Source organism: Chlorocebus sabaeus, chromosome 9, assembly GCF_047675955.1.
Source record: "Chlorocebus sabaeus isolate Y175 chromosome 9, mChlSab1.0.hap1, whole genome shotgun sequence".
Classification (NCBI taxonomy): domain Eukaryota; kingdom Metazoa; phylum Chordata; class Mammalia; order Primates; family Cercopithecidae; genus Chlorocebus; species Chlorocebus sabaeus.
Window position 1 is genome coordinate 26,965,957 of NC_132912.1, and position 22,238 is coordinate 26,988,194.

Sequence of the window (22,238 nt, forward strand, 5' to 3'; positions counted from 1 at the left end):
CTATGTTTCAGTGCTACTTCCTAGGTGTTATTTACCGGGATGAGGAAACCAGAGGACAGAGTAAATTACAGAGAGTCAGGAAAGAGTCAGGAACAATGTCTTCAGTTTGGGACATACTACTATAAAATTTGAGGCACCCGGGGAACTTAGGTTTTTGGTGGTTTTTTTTCAGAGACAAGGTTTCACTGTGTTGCCCAGGCTGGTCACCAACTGCTGAGCTCAAGTGATCCGCCAGTCTTCACCTTCCCAAGTGCTGGAATTATAGGCATGAGCCACTGGACCCAGCCTACCTAGGGGATTTAGAAGACAGATTTGGATAAAAACATTTAGAGTAGAAGTAGATGACCTCAGGAAAAGCATAGGTCTTAAGTACATAAATATTTGTAAAATACACTGAACTGGTAGAGTTAAATAATATGAACCTACACAGAACTCTGAAATTTTGAAAATGAAAAGACAAAGAGGGAAAAAAAACATGCGATTTAAGGTTTCAATTACATATTTCAACATTTGAGGATGGGTGCAGTGGGCCCCACCTGCAATCTTAGCACTTTGGGAGGCCAAGGTGGGAGGATCACTTGAGCCCAGGAGTTCAAAACCAGCCTGGATAATATAGTGAGACCCCATCTCTACAAAAAAATAAATAGCTGGGCATGGTGGTGTATGCCCATGGTCCCAGCTGCTTGGGAGGCTGAAGCCAGATCCGGAAGATTTAAGCTTCAGTGAGCCTTGATCATGCCATTGCACTCCAGCCTGGGTAACAGAGACTCTGTATTTAAAAAAAAAAAAAAAAATGGCCAGGTGTAGTGGTTCACATCTGTAATCCCAGCACTTTGGGAGGCTGAGGTGGGCGGATCACTTGAGGCCAGGTGTTCAAGACCAGCCAACATAGCAAAACCCCATCTCTACTAAAAATATAAAAATTATCTATGTGTGGTGGTGCACACTTGTAGTCCCAGCTACTCAGAAGGCTGAGGCACAAGAACTGCTTGAACCCAGGAAGCAGAGGTTGCAGTGAGCTGAGATCCTGCCACTGTACTCCAGCCTGGGTAACAGAGCAAGACTCCGTCTCAAAAAAAAAAAAAAAAAAAAAAAAAAAAAAAAAAAAAAGAGGAAAAGTAAAGAAAAGAAAAGAAAAGAAAGCTATGACTATCCAAATTGAAGATTTAAAAGTCTTCAAATATATCTGTGATTATCAAGCAAGACTAGTATTCACACAGAGAAAAGGACTAAAAAATCAAGTCAACAGGATTCTGAGTTTTAGAGATGAATGAATTTATGAGCAAGGTTTAACAACTATGAATATTAAAGTTAACAAAGCTTCCTGATGAGAATATAAAATATCCTCATTGCTGTAGATACTTTTAAAAGTGAAAAATCATCTTCCAGATTTTTTTTTTTTTTGAGACAGAGTCTCGCCCTGTTGCCCAGAATGGAGTGCAATGGCATGATCTAGGCTCACTGCAACCTCCACCTCCCGGGTTCAAGCAATTCTCCTGCCTCAGCCCCCAGTAGCTGGGATTATAGGCATGTGCCACCACGCCCAGCTAATTTTTTGTATCTTCGGAAGAGACAGGGTTTCACCATGTTGGCCAGGCTGGTCTCCAACTCCTGACCTCGTGATCTGCCCGTCTTGGCCTCCCAAAGCGCTGGGATTACAGGTGTGAGCCACCACGCCCAGCCCAGAGATAATTTTGTAAAACCCCTTGACAATCTTTCCTTCCTTATGATTCTATAATACGCAGTTTATTTTAGAAAGCAATAATAAATTTTGATCGCTTTCATTTGGTGTGTGCATATATGTCCGTTACACACAGATATTAATTATTAGTACAAGATAAATCAGAGTATCTGCAGAAATAAATAATTGCTACATTCATTTCTCTAAGAATGCTTATACTAAAATTAATTTTCTCTAATTTTTTTCCCAAGATGACAGATGGGAGGCACTGTGACCAAGCCTCTCCCATCTGGAAAGACAAAATAGTGTGGAGGGATTTGCGCTGCAAACCTTCTTCCAAGAAGAAGCAACATAGGACTTTAACAGAAAAATTTAAAGAAACCAGAGACCCTGTGAAAGAACAGGCGGGCAGCAGTGTACACAATGAACCAGGTAGAAAATCGTGAGTCTCCAGAGTGTGAACGGGAGAGACGGTCTCTGGGACACACACTTCCACAGGGAAGCCTGGCAATCCAGGTCACAGGGAAGCCCTAACTCCCCATGCGCTGGAGCTGAGTGAGCAGTGGGGAGCACGCGAGAAGAAGTGGCATCCCCACACACTTTGCATGCATTGCCTGACTCTAGCAGCGACAGAGGGAAACCATTCCTGATCCTACCTCACAGGCATCCTCCCAGAAGTCAGTCAGCTAACTCAGGCTGCTGTCACAGGTGGAGAGAAGCTCCCAAATGAGAGCTGCCATATTATCTTGAGTGGCGATGACCCTGTTGGCCAGAACCACGGGGTGAACAAGCAGTGTGCTATAGTCCAGGCTGCAGGAGCTGGATGCCCCTTGTTCCACAGGCGGATCAGGAGGGGCGTGGCTTGAAAGTAAGGCTCCTGTACCTCAGGGAGGCTTTTGGCCTGGGGCAATTTTGAGTTCCAAGCACAGGCTGACTGGAACCCAACTAGCTGCTGCTAGCAGAACCCTATAGGTATGAGACCTGCCTTGCCAAGCCCGTGAGAGCTGAGTGAGACTTACAGCTGCCTGACATCCCCGGCTCCTTCTGTGGATTCTTTTGTGCAGCAGCGGCAGCTGAGCTCCTCCCTGGAGCATTACTCTAGCAGCCAGGGAACTGCCCTCTGATCCCCAGTGGGGCCGCTGCTGGCGCCCACATGTGGGGAGCCAGAGTGTGGACTGGCCTCACCCAGCTCCGACCCGGCTTTGCCCCTCCACCTGCCATGCTAACATAACACAACGGACAGGGACTTCTGAGAGCTCGATGGCCCCAACCATTGTCTGAGACTCCAGAGTAGTTCCCTTGGGTAACCTAAGGCAAACAAATCCTACCACTACCTCCGCAACTGGCGCTCTTTTGCAAGCGCCACCTCCTGGCTGAAAGTCAACCAGCACAGCATCTGCAAGCACAATGTCACAGTACCAAGGAAGTAGGAAACATCTGTGCGTCCTCAGTTATCACCACGGCCTGCACCATTCTGGCTAACCAGGAGGTCCTGTGTCTGTCTATGAGCCCAGCACATTAATACTACAGCTGGCATTTGAGAAAACACACAAAGGCTATTTGTAATGAAGGAAATCTCACAGGGTCTACGTCATTCCCCTTCCCACCCTATCAGAGCAGGTGCTGGTACCCACTGCTGGGAGACTCGAGGACAGGTCATCTCACTGGATCCCTTGCCGACATTCCTCAGCACCACCCTGGAGTATGGCAGTTCACTGGGTGGCTAGACCCAGAGGAGCAGCAGGATTCACAGCAGCCAGGTCCTCAAGGGCTGCTACTCCCAGGGGAAGGAATGCACCACAGTGAGAGGGCACCCCGAGGGAAAAAAAGAAACCAGACTGCAGGCCTTCTGCTTGTGGGAAGTTTTTTTCAGCAGAGCGACAGGTGCAGTGCTGGCCTCAGTGGAGAAAATCTAGGGCTTTCCCTTAACAGGTAGCCCTGGGGCATGTGAAGAGTCTTGGAGAAGAGAACTTCTCCCTCTCGCCCACCACTGCAGACACAGCTGGGGCTTTTCCCATGAGAGCATGACGTGGGTGCATCCGTAGACAGCCTTCCTGAAGCACTTCAGGGTGACCGCATCCCACAGGAGTGCCCTCCACGTTCAGGCTTGCATGAGGATCACAATCCCTCTCTACATAGAACACGAGTATTCCTGCAGATTAAAAAAAGGTCCTGTCTGATCTGACTAGCTAGAACACCAGGTCAGGAGTGTGACTGGGAGGCAGACTGCTTTCCTGCTGGCCTGGAAGGGGAGCTGTGGTGGCTCCCTCCCTTCCCCCTGAAAACACCTTAGTGCATATCACTGAGAGCTCCCCCAGCCACCTCTGTCAAGGTCACCCTTGGGGTACTGCATTTATCCACCTGCTTTAGCTGCAACCAGTTTTTACCCATGAGAACCTTCAGTCTGAGGCCTGAAATGTTCGATCCAGTAAATAAAATACTGGGGAAAAAAATGTTTTAGGAAACAGAGTAGGCAGCTGAATTTTTAAGTGCACAACACTGGAGAATGAGATAAGATTCGCGAAACTTCTGCCACTCCAGTCCCACAGGAAACAGTGAACCTGCTCACACACCCAGTACATCGCTATTACTACCAACATCTGAGAAAATCATCACAGAAAGATTCTCTGTAACCAAGGAACTCACTACTACAAGGTCTTCACTACTGAAAGCACCCAGAGCTGAAGCTAGGTGACAATAAACTATAGACATTAAAGTCACATCCTCAAGGGGGGAAAAGTAAATTAAAAAAAACCCAGTCAAATCAAAAATAAATTCAAAAATAATTAGAAGAAATAGTCCACCCAAATTAGAAGGAACCAGAAAAATAATTCTGGCAATATGAAAAAACAGCATTCTATAATCCCCCTAAAAGATCACACTAACTCTCCAGCAATTGATCCAAAACAAGATGAAATCTTTGAAATACCAGATAAAGAATTCAAAAGATTGACTATTACTCAAGAATATATAAGGGCAAGGTAAAAACCAACATATAGAAATTTTTAAAAACAATTCAGGATCTTAATGAAAAATTTTCCAAAGAGAAAGATATTTTAAAGAAAAACCAATCAGAACTTCTGGAAATGAAAGACACATTTAGGGAACTACAAAATGTAGTGGGGGGATGGGTGTGGTGACTCATGCCTGTAATCTCAGCACTTTGGGAGGCCAAGGTGGATGGATCGCTTGAGGTCAGGAGTTTGAGACCATCCTGGCCAACATGGCGAAACCCTGCCTCTACTAAAAACACAAAAATTAGCCGGGCGTGGTAGTGTATACCTACAATCCCAGCTACTAGGGAAGCTGAAGCAGGAGAAGTGCTTGAATCCAGCGGGTGGAGGTTGCAGTGAGCTGAGATCATGCTACTCCAGCCTGGGTGACAGAGAGAGACTCTGTCTCAAGGGGGAAAAAAAAGTAGTGGGAAGTTTTAACAGTAGGCTATGCCAAATAGAAGTAAGAACTTCAGAGTTTGAAGACAAGGCTTTCAAATTAATCCAATCAGACAAAAATAAAAAGAATAAAATTAAATTAAATTAAATTAATTTTTAAAAATAACCTGTAAAGGAAAACCTATCAGATTAACAGCAGACTTCTCAGCAGAAACCTTCACAAGCCAGGAGAGATTGCAGTCCTATCTACAGCCTCCTTAAATAGGAAAAAAATTGTCAGCCAAGAATTCTGTATCAAACAAAACTAAGTTTCATAAATGAAGGAAAAATAAAGTCTTTCTTGAACCAGGAAATGCTGAGGGAATCTGTCAATACTAGACCAGCCCTACAAGAAATACATATAAAAGTTCTCAATATTGAAATAAAAGGTTGATACAAAACAGATTAGAAACTTCTGAAAGCATACAATTCACAAGGTTTATAAAACAAAACATAATAGAGGAAACAAAGTCACTAAGTAACAATCAACATAATGACTGGAATAGCACCTCACATCTCAATATTACCATTGAATGTAAATGGTCTAAATGCGCCACTTAAAAGATGCAGGTTGGCAGAATGGATTTTTAAAAATCACAAACCAAATTCTCTACTGTTTTCAGGAGACACACCTATCATGTAAGGATTCCTGTACTCTCAAGACAAAGGGGTGGAAAAAGATATTTCACACAAAGAGAAACCAAAAGTGAGCATGAGAAGCTATTCCTATATCAGATAAAACAGAGTTTAAAGCAACGACAGTAAAAATAGATAAAAATGGTCACATATATAACGATAAAAGGATCGATTCAATAAGATCTAAAAATCCTAAATATATATGCACCTATCTTCAGAGCTCCCAAATTCATAAAACAATTACTACTAGACCTAACAAAACCTAAGAAAAGAGATAGCAACACAATAACAGTACAGGACTTCAACACTCCACTGACAGCACTAGACACATCATCAAGGCAGAAAGCCAACAAAAAAACACTGGTCTTAAACTGCACTCAAGAACAAATGAATCTAACAGATATTTACCAAACATTCTACCCGAGAACTGCAGAATAGACATTTTTTAATAAGCACATGGAACGTTCTCCAAGACAGACCATATGACAGGCCACACAACAAGTCTTAATAAATTTTAAAAAACTGAAATCATATGAAGTATCTTCTCAGACCACAGCAGAATACATAGAAATCAATTCCAAAAGGAACTCTCAAAATTATACAAACATATGGTAATTTCCATTTAATTTAATGATCTGCTCCTGATTTCGGAATTAGTAATAAAATCAAGAAGGAAATTTTAAAATGTTTTGAAATAAGTAACAGTGCTACAAATTATCAAAACCTGTTATAGCAAATCAGTACTAACATCCCACCTCAGGAAATTAGAGAAACAAGGACAAAGCAAACCCAAAGCTAGCAGAAGAAATGAAGTAACAAAGATCAGAGCAGAGCTAAATGTATTTATAACCAAAAACACAATACAAAAGATCAATGAAACAAAAAGTTTGTTTTTCGTTTGTTTGGTTTCTTTTTTAGACAGAGTTTCACTCTTGTCACCCAGGCTGGAGTGCAATGGCACGATCTTGGCTCACTACAACCGCTACCTCCTGGGTTCAAGTGATTCTCCTGCCTCAGCCTCCCAAGAAGCCGGGATTACAGGCACCCAAGACCACACTTGGCTAATTTTTTTGTATTTTTAGTAGAGACAGAGTTTTATCATGTTGGTCAGGCTGGTCTTGAACTCCTGACCTCAGGTGATCTGCCCGCCTAGGCCTCCCAAAGTGCTGGGATTACAGGAGTGAGCCACCGTGCATGGCGATTTTTTTTTAAAGATACACAGTTGATAGATTACTAGCTATATTGACTAAGAAAAGAGAGACGATACAAATAAGCTCAAGTAAGAATGAATGTGGAGACATTACAACTGATACCACAGAAATACAAAAGATCATTCAAGACTACTATAAACATCTCTATGCACACAAACTAGAAAATCTAGAGGAAATAGATAAATTCCTGGAAACATATAACTCCTCTAGCTTGAATCAGGAAGAAAGAGAAATCCTGAACAGACCAGTAATAAGCGTGAGACTGAATCAGTAATTTTAAAACTGCCAACAAGAAAAAAGCTCAGGGCCACACGGATTCACAGCTAAATTCTACCAGACATTCAAAAAAGAACTGGTAACAATTCTACTGAAACTATTCCAAAAGATTGAGAAGGGAGAAATCCTCCCTAACTCATTCTATGAAGCCAGTATCACACTATACCAAAGCTAGAAAAGGACACAACAAAAAAAAGAAAACTGCAGACCAGTATCTCTGATGAATATAGATACAAAAATCCTCAAGAAAATACTAGCAAACCGAATCCAACAGCACATCACAAAGTAATAATTCACCATGATCAAGTGGGTTTCATTTCAAGGATGCAGGGATGGTTCGACATATGCAAGTCAATAAATGTGATTCATCACATACACAGAATTAGAAACAAAAACCGTATGATCATCTCAATAGACGCATCATTATGAAGATTGTGGGGGCAGGGGAAGGGTATGCAAAAAAGTTTTTTAAAAAACAACTCACCTTTATAAGACCAGGGTTTGCTAACGACTTGTGGGAAGGTTTTGGAAGAGGGTCAGGTGATTGACAGGTAGGATGAGAAAAGCCCTGGGCTTTGACTGATGTTGTAGGAAGGCTTTCAACCACAACTTCATCTTGACTATCAGAATCTCTATCCTCAAATAAAGTTCTGCTTCCTGTTCTCACAATGCCATATGTTGCTTCTACTACAGTAAAAACAAAATAAAGAGTAAATGAAAATATTTGTAATTAAGAATCAGTGAATAACACAAGAATAATCAGTTTTCAAACAGCTTACAATTTTTCCTGGATTGCTGAGAAGCAGTCATTAGCTTTGCTAAGCTTGGTTTTGGGACATTCTAGAAAACAAAAATAAGAATAACAAGCTTTAAAAATAACAAGTATCAAATTTGATCAAATAACTGTAATAGACAGTGGCAAATTACTACATGATCTAACACAAAGAACACAGATTTTGGAGTCACTCAGATGTAGATTTAAACCTCAGTTCTGCCATTTACTACATCTTCTCATGGGGTAAGGATTATGAGAGATGATACAGATATCCTCCAAAGGTTACTCCCCTTACCCCTAGTTGATTATTTTATAAATGCTATGATATCTATTCAATTATTTTCTTAACCACCGTAGCCTAGAATGAAAATGTATTCCTAGGTAGAGTATTATAAAAGTCAAACATTAAGACATTTAAATTAATTACATATTATTTTCTGAAATGTGTATGCATGATTTATATTTGCATGAATTACCTCTTGTGATAAAAACTGTGAGCATTTTATTCTTAGTGTATCTTATTTAAGTGGGTTGGCATTGCAAATAGTAGAGGCTGCTTCTATTCTGTCAAAAAGCTAAAAATAAATGATTGTATAAATTCAGCTCCTTACAAGAAAGAAAAAAACAAAAATAATCCTTGTGGGGCGATGATTGCTGAACAAAAGCCACACATAACTACTAAATAGAAAGTTGCACCTAAATATGCTGCAAATGGAGACAGACATGGACTGAAAAACAGATACTGAAGAAATGTATTCTGTAAGGAAACATTTAGGCTGAGATAAATCATTTTTAAAAGATGAAAGTGTAGGGAGAAAAAAAATAGAGGCATGACTATCAATCAAGTGTGAGCTTAAGTCAAGGAAGAAAAGGAAAAGCTTTAAGTATAATAAGGCACATGGAGAAACACACACCTGTAACACAGGCTTTTGTTCATAGAATACCCCTGATAATACTGATTAGTATTTACAACCAGTTTTTAAAAAAATACTTCTGTAGTAAAGAGTTTAATTTTAAGTCATCCAATTAGTTAAAAAGGATTATCTAATACTTCCTGAAAGCTGTAACATTTTTACTACAGAGACAGAAAAATGGAAAAAGATTTTAAAATCATAGTAGGAATGCTTATCCATATAAACTTTGACCAAATTTCATATTTCCTCTATTATAGGAAAACTTTTCCCAATATAATTTTCCTGTCACTATGTATTTTCCAGAATATTATTTTTTTGCAATCTCCACTCCCTCAAATTATTTACCAATCCTTTGTTATTTACCAAAGTAAAAAAAAAAAAAAAAAAAAAGATTTCAACTGGCCATATTTCTATAAAATGGCTTCCCCTGACCACCTTTCCATTACAAACAGAAAACAAAAATAAGTAGACCACTGCTAAATTTTAAGAGAATACTATACGAAACTAGATTCAGCGTAAGAAAATTAAGTTCATGAGAGAGCACTTTACCTTAGTATCAAAATTGAGGTCTTCATCATCTGAGGTAGGCCATGAATCATCAACACCTGGTTTGCCAGAAAGCCTTTAGAACAAAAATATATATAAATGAGTGAATTCATTTCTTAAAAAACAAAACAAAACAAAAACCAGCTTACAATTTTCGATCTGGATGCCCCCTCCAAAAAAACAAAACCCTGGTGAAAGGTCAACTATCTGTATATTAAATGATGCTTCTTGATCTAATTAAAATTTGACCTTGTTTTTGAAAACTATTTTAGTTACCTATTGCTACCTCTACCTCTCCGAAACTATAAAACATTCAGTAAAGACTCAACCTTAGTTATATAATTAATAGTGACAGCCAAGACATTGGCAGAGCCTGGGAATACTTTGTCTTCACAAATTGTCCTGAAGGCTGAACTGAAAATCCAATTAATAGCTGATTTAACTTTGGTTACCTGAACCAGCACAAATCTGATAATCTAAAACAGATGCGGTGGCTCGTGCCTGTAATCCCAGAACTTTGGGAGGTGGAGGCAGGCAGATAACTTGAGCCCAGGAGTTCGAGACCAGCCTGGCCAACATGGCGAAACCCTGTCTCTACTAAAATACAAAAATTTACCAGGCCTGGTGGCACATGCCTGTAATCCCAGCTACTAAGGAGGCTGGGGCAAGAGAATCGCTTGAACCTGGGAGGCAGAGACTGCAGTGAGCCGAGATCATGCCACTGCACTCCAGCCTGGGTGATACACTGTCTCAAAAAATAAAAATAAATAAATAGGCTGGGCGCAGTGGCTCATCCCTATAATCCCAGCACTTTGGGAGGCCAAGGCGGGCAGATCATGAGGTCAGGAGTTCACGGCCAGTCTGGCCAAGACAGTGAAACCCCATCTCTACTAAAAATACAAAGAATTAGCCAGGTTTGGTGGTGTGCACCTGTGGTCGCAGCTACTTGGGAGGCAGAGGCAGGAGAATTGTGTGAACCCAGGAAGTGGAGGTTGCAGTGAGCTGAGATCGTGCCGTTGCACTCCAGCCTGGGCAACAGTGTAAGACTTTGTCTCAAAAAAACAACAACAACAATAATAATAATAATAATAATAATAATAAAATAAATAAATAAATAAAACAAGGTAGAAAGATACACTGTCCCTTCTCCACATATCTATCTCCAGTTCAAAGACTAATCTGTGTCACTCAAAAATGGCAGTCTTGGTTCTTCGACATGAAAACCACTTAAGGCCTCACTGTTTCCCTTCACCCTAAAACAGTATAGGGAGTCCCTTGAAATGTCTGAAATGTTTGAAAGCTAGATGGGCAAAAGTCAAAACACAAATGTATATGCTGTTGTTGGGACTACTCACACCAGAAATACTAAAACATTAAAAGTTATAAAATCCAATTATTTTCCCTATAGAGGTCCTGCCTTAAACTAGCAAGCCCTTAAAAAATATTTATAGGCACTCAGATACCCAAAGAGAAAGACTGCTGGAGAAAGAGTCCTGGTAGTTGTATCTGCATTTCCCTAAGTACTATCTAAACACCTTCCTTCCTATGAGCTCCCACTTACAGATCCCTCTTCTGCAGGGCTCCATAGCATCTCCAACCTTTAAGTCTTCAGCCTATGAAAGCACAAATTCCTGAAAGGATGGTCTCAAATGCCCAAGAGTAGGAGCTCTCTCTTTCTCTGCTCCTGGAAAACAAGCTAAATGGAGTCTCTGTCATCTGCCACCAGCACAAGCATGTTACCAACTACCCAACTCCGTGAGTTGGGTAGCTCCATGACTGACTTGCCAGCCAATCTTACGCCTGCCCTACCCTACATGTCCATGAGAAGGACATCAGAGAATTGGGAAAAGAGGCAGAGGTGAGGGGACACCTGCCCTGGGCCACAGATCTATGTAGTTCAGCAGCCTCCAGCTCCAAAGTACTTGAGGGGCTCAAAGTCATCATTCTATAAGTTGAGGCAGAAGTAGTCACAGCACATTCCTATTGGCTGTAGAGACTCTTCCCAGTGGCTCATATTATTTTAACATTTTTCAGTAGAAACCCTGAGAGTTTGTTGGTTCTTCCAATTATAGAAGAAAAGCAACAATCTGTTCAGGACTCCCCTGAACCCCCTATTTTAATATGCCTTTCTAGATAATTCCCAACATCCTGTATCCTTCATTCCCATAATTTATCATTATCGAACTTGTCAGAAACCCCAATATTCTGATCTCTTTTCCAAAAGCCCTGTTCCTATCCAACCCAGTATTGTTTCTCTTCAAACTTGGCCTCCCTCTGCTAATTCCATTATTTCTTCTTCCACTGTGTTCACTAGATCCACTCACCCTTCTATTATTAAAATATTAACCTGTAGGATGATAAAGAAGGAAGAGTACTAGGCTCTGAAATGAGTTCGAATATCATATCCAAATAAATCCCCTTAATCTGAGTTTCAGGTTCTCCATCTGAACCATTTGACCAAAATGTTAAACACAGATGGAAGTACTAGATAGTATTCTGATTAGTCTGATTCCTTAAAATCCTGAAATTCTAGGTGCTTTGATTCTGTTGATAGGAAAATGGGGAATACAGCTGGCAGAAATGGAAAAAAATAATAGAACACAGTTGGCTGGATAAAGAATATGTGGTATAAATATACCATAGAATACTATGCAGTTTTTTTGTTTGGTTTTTTTTTTGTTTGATTTTTTTTTGTTGTTTTTTTTGAGATGCAGTCCCGCGCGGTCACCAAGGCTGGAGTGCAGTGGTACAATCTTGGCTCACTGTAACCTCTGCCTCCCAGGTTCAAGCGATTCTCCTGTCTCAGCCTCCTGAGTAGCTGGGACAACAGGCGCGTGCCACCACGCCCAGCTAATTTTTTGTATTTTTAGTAGAGACGGGATTTCACCATGTTAGCCAGGCTGGTCTCGATCTCCTGACCTTGTTATCTGCCCGCCTCAGCCTCCCAAAGTGCAGGGATTACAGGCGTGAGCCACCAGGCCTGGCCCTATGCAGTTATTTAAAAAAAAAAAGAGAGAAACAAAATCATATCCTTTCTAGCAACTCAGATGGAGCTGGAGTACTAGCCTAAAGGGAAAACCAAACTGGGAAGTCAGTAGGTAGAGAAATAAATCTGAAATATCCTCTAACTACATGCTAAATACAATTAACACAATATGGTCTACAGGTAGATAGCCTTCACTTACAATAAAATAATTCCTTCCTAGGACTTGCGTGGTCTGCTTATGTAAAATGTATGGCCCTGTGGCCACAGCTAAGTGAGATCTGGCCTAAAACATTTGATGATAAAATCAAAGTAGTTACCACTGCAATTATCAAACATTATTAGGACAAATTGTTGGATTAACCAGGCTCCTAAGAAAAACTCTGAGAGTTAACACATAACTAAATGAAGGTCTCTGAACTGATCTGATCTGGACCTGTACCTTGATCCAGTGCTGCATAGGTCTCTATCAAACTATGTTGAGGGGCAAGAGAAGGGATTTGGGAGCCAAGCAGGCTGAGTCAAATCATGGGTCGGTTGCTTGCTAACTGTGATGTCATGGGCCAATTAATCAACCTCTCTGAACCACACAGTTGCGTTATAATAGCACAGATGCTTTGCAAAGCTGTTGGGATGACTATATGGAGAAGCACACAATATGGTGTCTAGCCCAGAGTAGAGCACTCAACAGACAGTTTCTTTTCTCTGTATTCCTTTAAATATATTTTTAAAAATCTGCAAAATACTACCTGCTTAAGGAGTCTTCAGAGCTCTCATCCACTATTAAAGAGAAAAGTAAAACACATTTTAAATCAACAATAGAAAAATATATATAATTTAAAGCATAAGATTGATGCTTTGTTACAAAGCATCCCTCTGGGACCATATCTGGAGACTATAATAGAATTAATACCCTACATAAATATTCCATTAAACTCACATTATAGAAAAAAGTTAATCTTCCCTGAAGATCTGCCAGTCTTCTCTACTCACCTGACAATTTCCTACTCCTGGTGTCCAGTTTAAATGCCTGTGCACAACCTGGAAACCTACGAATCATCTGAGACTCGTCTCTGCCCCCTAACTTTTTACACTCAATAATCACTAAATCCTTTTAACTGTACCGCTTTTCTGCCTCTGCCTTACATTTCCACTACCCCCGGAAATATAAACACATTTACTTAAAGTGTTATTTACTTAATATAGTATTTACTTAATATGTTTATATTTCCTAGTTAAACATGGACTCTGAACTGATGGCTTTCACAAAGAAAAAAGAAAAAAAAAAAAAAACCCATGCACTTTAAATGTTATTTCTTAAACGAAAAAAAAAAAAAAAAATCTAAGCAAAACTAATTAAAAAGTCATAATATGAAGAAAAAGACCAACATTTTAAAATGAATAAACTGGCCAGGTATGGTGCCTCATGCATATAATCCCAGCACTTTGGGAGGCCAAGGCAGGAGGATCACTTGAGGCCAGGAGTTTGAGACCAGCCTGGCCTAACATAGTGAGACTTCATCTCTAAAAGAATAAATAAAATAAAATAAAATAAATAAACTGAGCTTCCTAACTGTATGTATTTCACTATGGATGGTGAAAACCTCATAATGGATGAACACCAGTCCAAAGATTAGTGACAAGGAAATTAAGGCTTTGACTGCTGCAAAAGCTTCCTTTGTTTCCCAATCTCTTTACGTGCTTACCTTCCATCTATCTTGTATATATGAAGGACCAGCAAACTAGAGGCCACGAGCCAAATCCAGCCAGCCATATGGTTTTGTAAATAAAGGTTTACTAAAGCACAGTCATGTTATTAACTTACATATTATCTATGACTGCTTTCACCTTACAATCGCAGGGTTGCATACCTATGACAAAGACTACATGGCCTAGGCCGGGCGCAGTGGCTCACACCTGTAATCCCAGCACTTTGGGAGGCCGAGGCAGGCAGATCATGAGGCCAGGAGTTCAAGACCAGCCTGCCCAACATGGAGAAAACCCATTTCTACTAAAAATACAAAAATTAGCCAGGCATGGTGGCATGCACCTGTAATCCCAGCTACTCAGGAGGCTTAGGCAGGAGAATCGCTTGAACCCAGAAGGCAGAGGTTGCAGTGAGCCAAGATCACGCCATTGCACTCCAGCCTGGGCAACAAGAGCGAAACTCCAACTAAAAAAAAAAAAAAAAAAAAAAAAAAAAAAAGACTACATGGCCTAAAATAGCTTCTGTCTGGCCCTTTACAGAAAAGCTGCCAATCCCTGCTTTACACCATAGCCAGAATGCCCTACTACTCAGATCTAATCTTGTGATTCCCATGCTTAAAATTCTCCAAAGAATCCCCGCAGCAAACATTGCTGACTCCCTATCCAATAGCCATTCTTTAATCTTTCTTGCTGGAAAAACACAAGTCTACCTGGATATTTAGCATCCCAATACCCTCCCCAGCTCCAAAAGAGAAATGATTATTTTAAGCTAATTACAGTAATTACATTTGCTTTCCCAGTGACTGGTTTAAAAATGAGCATGTGATGTAACCAGCTAATAAAATGTGATAGGAGGCCGGGAATGGTGGCTCATGCCTGTAATCCCAGCACTTGGGGAGACTAAAGCAGGCAGATGGCTTGAGCTCAGGAGTTTGACACAAGTCTGGGCAACGTGATGAAACATCTCTATAAAAAATCAGCCAGGTGTGATGGTGCGCACCTATAGTCCCAGGTATCCAGGAGGCTGAGGTGGGAGGATCACCTGAGCCCGGTAGTCAAGGCTGCAGTGAGCTGTGATTGCGCCACTGTACTACAGCCTGGGTGACAGAGTGAGACACTGTCTTGAAAAAAATAAAATAAAATAGGAAGTTCACTGCAAGCTTCTGAGTTTTCTTCCTATTTAAAAGAAACATGGGCTGGGCATGGTGGCTCCCGCCTGTAATCCCAGCACTTTGGGAGGCCGAGGCGGGTGGATCACGAGGTCAGGAGATCGAGACCATCCTGGCTAACATGGTGAAACCCTGTCTCTACTAAAAATACAAAAAATTAGCCGGGTGTGGTGGCAGGCGCCTGTGGTCCCAGCTACTCGGGAGGCTGAGGCAGGAGAATGGCGTGAACCCGGGAGGTGGAGCTTGCAGTGAGCAAAGATCGCACCACTGCACTCCAGCCTGGGTGACAGAGCAAGACTCCATCTTTTTAAAAAAAAAAAAAAAAAAGAAAGAAACATAAAGAAAAGCAGTCCTTCTAGCTGTTAGATCTATACTTTTGTGAGAACATGATGTTTGGAGCTGCTGCTACTTAGCCAACCATGAAGGGAGATATGAACAAAAACACTGCCAAGGGCACAGCTAAAAGAGGGACAACAAGTGGGATCCAATGACATCACTGAACCACCAAAACAACTATGGTTCTTATTATTTTAGCACTTCTAGTTAGGTCACCCATTATTTGCAGCCAAAAGCATTTTAACGGATAAATTTCCCATGGCCTACAGGCTAAGATCTATGCTGAACTATTAAAAAAGTCTTTCGTAAGTTTGCCTTAGCTAGGTATTCACCACATTCCCAACCACTTCTACATTACACTTTTTGCACTAGCAAAACTGAACACCCATAAACCCTGTGAAGTTCACTCAAGTGTCTTAGCTTTAGATTTGCTGTTCCTTCTGCCAAACATGGAATCTTGTCAGCTGTTCCTTCTGCTAAGGATCATTCTTCTGACTTTGTACCTGGCAAACTTCCACACACTCTGCATGCTTACCTTATATCCCACCCACTGTTTTAAAACTTTAATTCTTTACCATAAAGTGTCTGGCACATAATAATAAATAATAAATACAGAATAAATGATAATTAGAAGCTCCCAGAGGGCATCTGGCACACAAAAAGCACTGAATAAAGTAGTAAACAATAAAAATTACAATGATCATAATAAGCACCTGACTCTATTTTTTAAATGTTTGTATTTTGTGGTTAGCTGATGTGGATTTGAAAAAAAAAAAAAAAAAGAAGTTGGGCATGGTGGCTTACACCTATAATCCCAGCATTTTGGGAGGCCAAGATGGGTGGATCACCTGAGATCAGGAGTTCGAGACCAGCCTGACCAACTTGGTGAAACCCTATCTCTACTAAAAATATAAAATTAGCCGGGTGTGGTGGTACATGCCTGTAATCCCAGCTACCTGAGAGGCTGAGGCAGGAGAATCGCTTGAACCTGGGAGGCGGAGGTTGCAGTGAGCCAAGCCAAGATCACACCACTGCACTCCAGCCTGGGCAACAAGAGCAAAACTACGTCTCAAAAAAAAAAAAAAGAAAAAAGAAAAAAAGAAATAAAATGCTTGCATTCTGTAACATTAGAAAAATGCTTAGTACCTAAAAGATACTTGACAGTTATTTGCTAAGTAAACAATTATAGAAATCAATTACAATGTTTTCATTGAAAAACCACAAATGAAATAGGAACAGCTCTATTCTATTATGAAAACTTTAAAGACCAAAACTATATCTGTTCCATAGTCATGTTTCTTGCAACTTGCAAAACCTAACCTATAAAAGTTCTTTGATAAATATGTACTAAATTAAATGTGTCTTCATGCAGTTCAGATTATACAGTGCATTCAATGTCACATCCAGGTAGCATAGTAGCATTTTTGTCATGTTGAAACATTTCTGACCGGGCGCAGTAGCTCAAGCCTATAATCCCAACACTTTGGGAGGCCAAGGTGGGCAGATCACCTGAGGTCAGGAGTTCGAGACCAACCTGGCCAACATGGTGAAACTGCGTCTCTACTAAAAATACAAAAATTGGCCGGGTGTGGCGGCAGGTGCCTGTAATCTCAGCTACTTGGGAGGTTGAGGCTGAGGCAGGAGAACCGTTTGAACCTGGGAGGCGGAGGCTGCAGTGAGCCGAGATCGCACCATTGTACTCCAGCCTGGGCAACAAGAGTGAAACTCCATTTTGAAAAAAAAAAGAAAAAAAAAAATTTCTGTACTTTTTTTTTTTTTAAGAGTCTCCCATTGGATATTTTTGTACTTTCATTATAATTCGTTGAGCCCAGAGTTGAGATATTTGAATATTCATCATGATAATCTTTTGGCTAATGATAACAGAGTGTTTTGTTCTAATAAAATTACTGTTATCATCACAATTATCCAGCAGACAGAAGAACACACCTTTTTTTTTTTTTTTTTTTGAGATGGAGTCTCATTCTGTCACCCAGGCTGGAGTGCAGTGACGCAATCTTGGCTCACTGTAACCTCCGCCTCCCGGTTCAAGCCATTCTCCTGCCTCCGCCTCCTGAGTAGCTGGGATTACAGGTGCGTGTCACCACACCCAGCTAAGTTTTGTATTTTTAGTAGAGACAAGGTTTCACCATATTGGCCAGGCTGGTCTTGAACTCCTGACCTCATAATCCGCCTGCCTAGGTCTCTGAAAGTGCTGGGATTATAGGCGTGAGCCACCGCACCTGGCCAGAAGCATCCTATTTCAACTTAGGTTGAATAAAATCAGTAATAATGAGATTTTGTTGGTTTAAGAATAAGTAATATGACTTGTGCTTCTCAACAAGCAATTGCTTTTCTGACTTCTGTATTCAGTATCTTTAAAAAATAATTTCCTATTGGTATTGGTGCAAACTGGCTAAGTTCTGCAGTTCTTACTGCCATTTGTTTATGGTACCAGAAAGATACTGTTGAGTTCCCACTTTTAAAGATAGTTAATTTTTAGTGACACAAATCACTATGTAATGACACGTGAACAATACAGGTTTGAACTGCACAAGTCCACCTATATGTGGACTTCTTCACCTCTGCCACCCCAAGACAGCAGGACCAACCTCTCCTCTTCCTCCTACTTCTCAGTCTACTCAACATGTTGACAAGCAGGATGAAGACCTCTATGATAATCAACTTCCACTCAATGAGTAGTAAATACATTTTTTTCTTTAATGATTTTCTTAATCATAATTTCTTTCTTGTAGCTTACTTTACTATAATACATTATATAATACATATATGTAATACATGTTAATTGACTATATTATCATAAGGCTTGCAGTCAACAGTAGGCAATTAGTAGTTAAGTTTTGGGGGGAGTCGAAAGTTAATGCAGATTTTCAGCTGCACAGGGATCACCAGTCCTAACATGCACATTGCTCAAGGGTCAACTGTAATTAATATTCATTTAATAAACACAAACCATTTATTATAAAAATTAAATAGAATATCCATTTTTTTATAACAAGTCTAGTTCATTACAATGTGATTATAAAGGAAATACACAACATACTAACTTAAAAACCTTTTTTCCTATTTATACAAAAATTTCATATAGGAATTTAGAAATGATAACTAAGTAAATGAATTTTTTTCAGGTAGTACCGTTTGACATAATAAATAACTACAAGTAACTTCTTAAATAATTCTGAATTCTAGATTACTAAGAGAAATTAAGAAAAAATACACATATACCTTATACACTGATTTTTTTTAACTGCTTTTCTGTGATCAACACTTCCTTATTTCTACTTTTTTTATCCATGGTATTTACCAAGAGTAATTCACTATCGGAAGTCTTACCTGAATTACTATTTTGAGAAGAATTTTTAGGTATCCTTTCTTCTTTATATTCTGAAATTAGTTGGTGACTGCTATGTATAGAAAAATGTAATATATAAAATTATTTTAATACTGATACAAAAAAAATTTACCAAATATCTCAAAATCTTAGAGTATTTCAGTCAATATCAGAGCTAATAGCAGAACTTTAATTATCACATACACTTCAAATATGTAAGCTCTAAAAACTTTCTTTTTTTTTTTTTGAGACAGAGTCTTACTCTGCTGCTCAGGCGGGAATGCAGTGGTATGATCTCGGCTTACTGCAACCTCCGCCTCCTAGGTTCAAGTGATTCTCCTGCCTCAGCCTCCCGAGTAACTGGGATTACAGGCGCCCGTCACTAAGTTCAGCTAATTTTTTGTATTTTTAGTAGAGACAGGGTTTCACCATGTTAGACAGGCTAGTCTTGAACTCCTGACCTCGTGATTCGCCTGCCTCGGCCTCCCAAAGTGCTGGGATTACAGGCGTGAGCCACTGTACCTGGCCCAAACTTCTTATTAAGCTTCAAATTAAAGAAGAAAAACAGTAAGGTGAAATAGTTATGAAGTAAGGGCAGTATAGCTCAGCAAATTAACTAGAGTTACCTTGACATAATGGAAAGTGTTCTGAACCCAGAAGAAGTCCTAGCTCTGTAACCAACAGCTATTTGTTTTTGGACAAGATGTTTCTCTTAGGCGCAACATCTTCTAAAAAATAAGGATTTTACTGCCTTATTTCACTACAGTTATAAAGATTTAACAAGATAACACTTTTTAAATGCTCAGAGAAATAGTAAAGAAATGGAATAATTTGTTCCTGAATTTTCTTGCTGAAACTATTTTGGAATCCCAAACAAAACCCAATTAAACATTTCTCCAAAGGTTCTAATATTCAAATGTTACCACTTTCAGAAAATATTACTAAGTCCTAATTTTGGTTATTAGTTATTCTATTCTTTGTGGTTTCCAATCTCAGTAAATTTCATAATTTGTAACTGAATTCACTTATAAATATAGCATCTCATTAAACTAGATAACAGAATTGTCCCTTATTACTGAACTAACTGATCACAGCAAGGGCAGAAAAGATAAATAAAAATAAATAAAATAAGGATATAATTTCATCCCAGGAACTTTAATAAAGTTATGTACACAGATAATTTGATATACTTTACCAATTTAGTATCTTGCCTGTCTGTGTAGAATTAACTACATCTACTAACAGACATAAGCATCTTGCGTGCTCATCTTTGTAAATTACCACCAAGGCTAAAAGGAAGGGACAAAAAAGAGGCCTCTTGTCTCACCGGGGTATTATATAGAAGTCCTTTGATGGCAAAAACCTATGCTGAGTTTACTTATCTAAAGTAGGCAAAGATTTAAATGAAGAATTCTCCATTTCTTCTCCAGTGTGATATAATATATTACAACTGAAAGTCAGCTAAGGGTCAGGTAAGAGCCACCTGCAGGCTTAAAACAATATTACTAATAATGGTGGCCAGGTGCGGCAGCTCATGCCTATAATCCAAGCACTTCGGGAGGCCGAGACGGGTAGATAACTACAGCCCAGGAGTTCAAGGCCAGCCTGGGTAATATGGCGAAATCCCACCTCTACAAAAAATGCAAAACTTAGCTGGGTGTGGTGGCACATGCCTATAGTCCCAGCTAGTCGGGAGACTGAGGCAGGAGGAATGCTTGAGCCTGAGAGGTGGACGTTGCAGTGAGCCAAGATGGCACCACTGCACTCCAGCCTGGGTGACAAAGCCAGACTTTGTCTCAAATAATAATAACAATAATGGTAATAATAGGAGTCACAGTAGTTTCAGCTAATGATGCCAATAAGCGTGGGCTAGGCACCGAATTAAATGCTATATAATCTTACTTAAATACAACCACCTTGAGATATATTTAGTATCTCCCTTTTCATATCAGAAAACATTTGGTGATAAGTAAGTTCCCCAAGCTTACACACTTAACAAGTGGGAAAGCAAGGAATTAAATCCACTCTTGTGTGAATTTAAAGCCTCTTTTCTCTTTATCATCCATCTATGGCTTGTCTTCAATAAAGGAAAAGTTTATCCAATTAAAACTGTCTTTCTTCCCTTTGCCCATACCAATTAAAAATAAAAACATCAAAATATACTAAAAACAGAAAAGGAAAAAAATAATGAAACTATAGTATCTGGTAATAGCAATCAACAGTCACCTAGGGATAACCTAAGTATTCTTCAAAGAACACAGCAACTTAAAGCCAAGAGGCACCCAAAAAAATGATTTCAAACTGCTATTGATGTTTAATACAGCATTTCTGAAGGAAAAGCGCATCAACAGAGGTTAGAACATCACCATAAACGGGTTAAGAAGTTCAATATTGAGTTAAAAAGTTGCTGGGCGCAGTAGCTTACACCTGTAATCCCAACACTTTGGGAGGCCAAGGCGGGCGGATCACGAGGTCAGGAGTTCAAGACCAGCCTGACTAACATCGTGAAACCCTGTCTCAACTGAAAAAAAAAAAAAAAAACGAAAATTAGCCAGGCGCGGTGGTGCATGCCTGTAATCCCAGTTACTCAGGAGGTTGAGACATGAGAATCGCTTGAACCTGGGAGGCGGAGGTTGCAGTGAGCCTAGACTGCGCCACTGCACTCCAGCCTGGGTGACAGAGGGAGACTACATGTCAAAAATAAAAAAAAAAAGTAAACTAAAAGTTAAAGTCTACATTTTATAAAACTTATAGAACTGGTAAGAAACCTCTTTAGCTAACAGATCACATGGCCAAAAACATGGGTTTACAAATAATAAACATCAGTCAATATTATGAGAAGAGGAATCCTACTGTATAGCCTTTTATATTGCCCAATCCAAGCAACTGCTTTTCTACCTGATTTGTGTTGCTATTTGTCACTATATCCCCATTATTACGTTAACCTTCTTATTAGTATTTCTGACTTGAGTGAGAAACAGCAACAGAATCACTGTTGCCCCTCAAGAACAACCAGCAGGTTTAAAAAATCTGTAACATGCAAAACGCAGATCTAAAAAACCTTTTAAACACACAGGTTTAAAAAAACAAAACAAAACCAGCTACTGTACCTTTCCAACTTATCCGCTGCATTTACATTTGCTTTTTTCTTTATTAAAAATTCCACCATTTGCTGCTTTTTTTCATTTACTGCAAGTAGAAGTGGTGTGAGGTCATCCTGTGAG

General features: G+C 39.8%; 1 protein-coding gene across 9 annotated transcripts in view; it reads right to left on the reverse strand.

Moving 5' to 3' along the window:
- ANKRD26 (ankyrin repeat domain containing 26) overlaps positions 1-22,238 on the reverse strand; it is a 98,718-nt gene that overhangs the window by 69,889 nt on the left and 6,591 nt on the right. For 7 of the 9 annotated variants that reach the window (XM_008002609.3, XM_008002608.3, XM_073018811.1 and 4 more), the window contains 6 exons: positions 22,125-22,231; positions 19,017-19,087; positions 13,203-13,233; positions 9,474-9,546; positions 8,015-8,075; positions 7,720-7,922 (listed from right to left, as the gene is read on the reverse strand). In XM_008002609.3, the coding sequence (XP_008000800.3) occupies positions 7,720-7,922; positions 8,015-8,075; positions 9,474-9,546; positions 13,203-13,233; positions 19,017-19,087; positions 22,125-22,231 (546 nt within the window). Of the gene's footprint in view, positions 1-7,719; positions 7,923-8,014; positions 8,076-9,473; positions 9,547-11,031; positions 11,324-13,202; positions 13,234-19,016; positions 19,088-22,124; positions 22,232-22,238 lie in introns of those variants that run through there. The other 2 variants (XM_073018809.1, XM_073018813.1) reach the window with 2 other exon arrangements.